Source organism: Thermobia domestica, chromosome 1 (assembly GCF_964235325.1).
Source record: "Thermobia domestica chromosome 1, izTheDome1.hap1.1, whole genome shotgun sequence".
Lineage (NCBI taxonomy): Eukaryota > Metazoa > Arthropoda > Insecta > Zygentoma > Lepismatidae > Thermobia > Thermobia domestica.
The window spans coordinates 61463992-61469991 of record NC_137454.1 but is presented as its reverse complement, the minus strand read 5'-3'; the positions used below and the strand labels follow the sequence as shown (position 1 = coordinate 61469991).

General features: G+C 36.3%; 1 protein-coding gene across 2 annotated transcripts in view; it reads left to right on the top strand.

Moving 5' to 3' along the window:
- The first annotated feature begins 1242 nt into the window (after nt 1-1242).
- Bgb (core-binding factor subunit big brother) overlaps nt 1243-6000 on the top strand; it is a 111499-nt gene continuing 106741 nt past the window's right edge. For both annotated transcript variants that reach the window (XM_081757647.1, XM_081757641.1), the window contains exon 1: nt 1243-1500. In XM_081757647.1, coding sequence (XP_081613773.1) covers nt 1258-1500 — 243 coding nt within the window. In that variant the 5' untranslated portion in view covers nt 1243-1257. The remainder of the gene's footprint in view (nt 1501-6000) is intronic.

The following is a 6000-nucleotide window of genomic DNA, read 5'->3' as shown; positions in this document are numbered from 1 at the left end:
TTACTTCGGTCAGGATCGAAACAGGGATCCCACACTCACCAGAGGTGCGTGCTTCTGTGAACCAGCATCGTAACCTTATTTCTTGCCTCGTCTCATGTTACGAGCATCATTAGACCTATTTTCGATGTTTTTAACACTGTTAACTACTGGGGATATAAAAAGCTTTCGGTTGAACTATAATAGGTCCAGTGGTTTGTTTCAGTTCACGTTGGATACTGATGTGTCTAAACGCATGTACATTAAGCTCGGACTCAATCAGACTCGAACTAAGTAATACAAAACAAATCAAACTTGCGTGATCGCAGAAGTGTATAGCGAGCCAGGAGTGTCAGCCCCAACCTCATGGCAAACAAGCCCAAGCCTCATGGAGATTTGTGGGTGGGAGCATCATTGAATATAGTATGCCTGAACGAGACCAAGTGAGCTTAATTGCAAAATGGCTCTCTACCAGGTACTAGTGAGATAATAATAGTGTAGAACGGATAATAACTATAATTTTTATAGCTGTATTCGTAGGGCCTATATCATGAAATTAAAATTTGCATGACAAACTAGAGAAAACAGCACTATTATTTACAAGTGTTGTTTCCTATTTTTCTAGAGCAACCATTTATATACGACTTGTAAAGGAACATTTTACCGTATAAACTTGTTAATTTTGCGAAAATAGTCTTTCTGGACGTTGAGTACCTTATGTGAATACCACTAAATGCAAAATGTAGTTTATCTTTGTCAGGAAGGAATCAATTACTGTTGTTAGTTCTTTACAGAGCTTTTGCAATCCATAAATTTAACTGAATGTGCTTAAATAATTACCATAGATAGTGAAATGCTAAATAGCTGGCGTTACATTTAGTATAGTAGACGATACCAAGAATAGATGCATATTTATCTCCCTACAGCAATCCACTTGAGACATACAGTAGAAAGGTTGTTGATACACTCACAACGCAATTGATGCGCTTGAAAGGGCAAAGAACACTTGAAATGGTACTCCACATGAGTCGATGTTGTGATGCTGAACGAGGGGATGGGAAGGAAATACATGTTGTACATATATATCTATCATGTTTGTTCTTTTGGAAGATGCCTGGAATGGGAATTTTGGAATAAAAATGTCCCTTTCCATTTATTAAACAGCCTGTCCCCTTTTCCTCCCCTAAAATCATCCTAGTGTCTGCGCAGTGAAGTATCTTTGTTTCATTGGATCCTGCAACAATATAATTCCACTGTTGGAAGTGAGTGGTGCCTGAGGGTATGACGTCACGGTGGGCGGAGCAACAAATCTGGCCAGCCGAAAGCATGAACCAGTTTGTGGCAGAGTTCGCTGCCGAGATGAACGATCCCACAGGGTTATCCACGATGTTGCCGTTCGACTCGATCGGTCTTTACGAACAGCCGAAACCCCGGTTCATTTTTAAAATGCCGCGTGTGGTGCCCGATCAGAAATCCAAGTTCGAATCTGACGAATTATTTCGGAGACTCAGTCGAGAGAGCGAGGTGAGTTTTTTTTTGTTTTGTTTTATTATTTTTTAAAAATAACTTCCATGGTTCTATACAAGTAGGCGTAACCTTATTTTATATACCGTTTATTTACTACATACACAGAGCTGTATTACAAATTTAACAAACCAATATGCGATGTCGGTTATATCCTGCTCTACTTTTGATTGAGCCGAAATGTATTTATTCGAAACGTTCAGCTGTGTTAATTAATTTAAAGTATTTCGAAAGCAGGTATGCGCACGAGACGAGACGAAACAGAATTTTCCTGACAAAATTCGAGTCGAGACATTACTTTTTACAGCACATCTTCGAGATGAGACAGCCTCAAATCTTGTCTCGTGCGCATCGCTATTTGAATGGAAGACACAGTTCAATGCAAGACGGTGGTAAAAGAAAAATATAAATAAATAAAATAAAATAAAATGGGGAGAATTGTTTTTGAGAATAAGAAATGTGAAGGAAGAAAACTTGTTAGAGAGATGTGAAATGCCATATTATTCTGTGTAAACAAAATTTCGGGGAAATGGTTTCGGATCATTTCATGTTCACCTCATCTCAGTGTATTTGGCAATTCACTAGTGTCACGTTTTCATCTGAATTAATTTTATTGCACCCTGTTATCTAATTATTATAATTCAAAATGTATTGTTTAAGTGTGTTATCCAGGTAATAGTGAAAATGTAAACTCACAAAATTCTCAATCAAAGCCATGACAGAGCGTCATTATCTTCAATTTGTTCTTTAAGATAGTTTAATTCTAAAGACACTGAAGATATTTTCACCTAGCGAAGTAAATGCTTTACAGATTCATCTGATTCGCAGCCAATTCCGTGTTTCTCTATCTCTGAATCTCTTATAGGCATAGACTGAATGTTTAGCTTGTAATTAGAAACCTCTTAACATTAGATTTTTAATAACCACTCTACATCTTTCTTCTTTTATTGTTCGAATTGAAACTTCCAAACATTTACACATTAAGTAGTTATTAAATACCAACAATTCTAAAATTTAAAGGTATTTTCGACCCCCGTGGTAACAGACTAAGTATTCTAGCCTACAATACAGGTACATGAATTACTCGAACATTTTTTTGTAATGATTGTTATATTTAATGATTCAAATAGGAAATTATGCAAAACTTTACACCTTCGTATCTAACACAGGGTTTCATATGAAGTGCCAGTGACAAACTAGAGACAATAGAGAAAATATAAAATGTCCCTTTATTCAGTATAAATAAACATTGTACATACACTATAATAAATACACAACTACAATTATCTATTGTCTGATTACCTGCAACTGCTAGCACCATGCCATCTCCAGATACTATGATCAATGTCCATTTACAGCAGCCAGTGTGCTAGGAACTTCAAACTAAGATCAAACGTAGGCTTCGAATTTCTGTGACCAAGAAGTTTAAAATATGCATGCATTTATCTCTTAAAATAATGGCGAAATGTGATCTGAAATATAAACTATTAACTAAAGGTCCTTGGGTATCCAGAAGTTGGGGCAAACAGGGATTACTACAGAAACCTGTGAAATTGTATTTATATCAGAGACTTCTTCTTCATTTTCTTTCCCAAACAAATGCTGAAATTAAACAATACTTCTTAAAAAAAAAAAAAAAAAACGCAATGTGTCACCGTCAGAGCACTTGACTTTCCGCATCTCAAAACTAGGTAGTGCTAGATTCTAAGATAAATCCCTTCAACGTTTGTCAAGTGATCTTTATATTTGAAAATAAACATTATCAATAAATGCTACATTAGCCAAAAAATTAGTAAGTTCTTATTCCGATATATGATGAAGTCTTTTTTTTTTTTTTTTTTCTTTTTTGAACTTCTATCTAGGGCTATTATTTTAATCCTAATAGTTTTTGTTGTTGTTTTTTCTGAGTGGAACATGTAGCAAAATAATTTTGTCGTCACCATACAGAGGTGGTGGATTATTTCAATATAAAGTTTAACGTCTCGCTGTGCTACGTACCAGACGCTATATGTATGATCTATTTGTATATCCAAGTTTCATTTATTTATCTCTGATCTAGATCGTCAGAAAATTATGTGCTCCCGTTGGTAGTCTAACATGGAGCAATATTATCTGACCATTTGGACACACTCCCGTATAATTACGTAAAGTAAAGGAAGATTGTCCTTTCAAAGTTATCAATTACAACTATATCTGAATATAACACTTAAATTTGCATTTCATAATAATGTATCTTGATTAAATAGGAATTGCAAACGAAATGAAAAATGAATATTTAACATCCCACGATTATGCCTCTCAGGCTAGATGTGACGAATGATTATGAAATAATTGGTGATATCAGAATGGCGGAGGAAACTGGAGAACCCTGGAAAAACCCATGGATACGATGCTGTCCACCACAAATTCACATAGCCTGGGATCGAACCAGGGACCTTTAGGAACAGAGATTTGTAAGCTGTATTGTATCAAACGCGTTGAAGAAATATTGTGAGAAGATAATCGATTTGATGCATTTTAGTACGTATCCCAATTTAATAGGTAATTTGCCCAATACGTATTTTAATGTATTCTTATATTAGAAATAACGTAATAGGCCTACTATGTCTGATGAAGCCAAATGTGTAGTTAGTTGGCGAAATCATAACACGTTTGTAATTTGAATTAAAGCCAGCTAACATGAACCAGGTAGTCATATCATTTTTATGTTTCATATGAAACATTATACAAATCGATGTATCTTTTAGCACAGAGAAAATAGTAAGAAATGCATTCTATTAATATGTTAAGTATTGTTCCAGAAAATAAGAACATTGTAGTCAAGGCATTATCCTATATTGTGACTAAATACGGGGTACTTATGACGACTAGTTTTAAAGTTAAACGTGAGGATATTCGAGTACTTTATGGGTCTATCTCCTTCGAAATATAAAACCAAATACTATATAGCAAGTACTTAAATAGTACTCAGTGCAGATGGTATTTTCTACTTATTGAAATATTTTGTGTTATTGATATGGTTCCCTTTGACTCATGATGTAAAATTGTACGTACGTCCTTAAACCCATTATGGCGTTGGGACTTTAGTCGATAACCTGCGCAAAAATGAAAAACACAAACACATCAAAAACATTGATCAGTTTATTCGGTAAAATTTTGAGCTTGCTAGAAAATTACGCACAGGAATTTTAGTATCATTCCTTTCAACTCTGCAATTTTGGGGGAGAAAACAGACTGCTTGTCATCTGTTTATGACTAATGTGTTTCCAGAATAAGCTTTCCTCGGTTCTGAGGGAGAATTAGGACGGTGTTTTACACAATATACACTTTTAATTTAAAACCACATTGATCATCTTAAAGATCAGAGAAAAATTTGGCCCTACCGGAAAGCAAATCAACATCTAAATTCAGCGGAAAATTGCAGTTACTTTCCCTCATTAAAGGAGGAGAATAGAGAAATATTTAAAATCATGATGTCCTAGACATTTTGGTTTTCCAAGGAATAATAAATGAATTTTTCACTTTAACGTCCCTCGATTATGCACCAACGCTAAGGGAGACGGTGATAATGATAAAGGAAAAGAATGGAATGGGAGAAGAAAGTGGGAGAAAACAGGAGAACGGTAGGGATGCGCACGCACGAGACGAGTCGAGACAGGATTTTTCTGACAAAATTCGAGTCGAGACACGGCTCTTCCAATAGTAAAATATACATTTTTCGAGTCGAGACATCACTTTTACAACACATTTTCGAGACGAGACAGCCACAAATCTTGTCTCGTGCGCATCCCTAGGAGAACCCCAAGAAAGCCCACGCACATTATGTTTATCCATCACAAAGTTTGCATGGTAAAAGTTGGGATTCAACCAAGAGCACATATCAGAGATGAGCGCTCTATCACTGAGTCACCGCGGTTCCCAGAAAAAAATACAGTACAACCCCTCAAATCTGAACCCCGGAAATCCGAAAACCCGGCAAATCCGAACACCCAGAAATCCGAAAACCCGGCAAATCCGAACACTTTCTCAGGAGAAAAAAATAACTATAGCTGGAAAATAAAAAAATAAAAAAACATTTAATCACACAAATTTAGTTTTTTTTTTTAAGGTTTTAACATTTTTAGACTTAATGCTTATTCTAAATCATTATCTAATTATACTCTTACAAGAAGACAGTTATAGATATGCGACAATCATTTTGGACATGAGTGTACACCCGCCAGTCAAGGTCACTGCCCTTTCGACCACTGGGTCACCCTGTCTAACCTCAGTCGTTGTTTTACCGCCAATTCAGTGACGAAATAAGTACGTAATATTATTTCCCGGGTAATCCGAACAGGCTTCACCTCCGGTGCTTGGGGTCCCTGGTTCGATCCCAGCTCGCGCCGTGTGGACTTTGTGGTGGACAAACACCGTGCTCGTGGGTTTTCTCGGGGCTCTCCCGTTTCCTCCCACTTTCTTCATTCCACCATTTCACTCATCTCTCATTATATCCGTCTC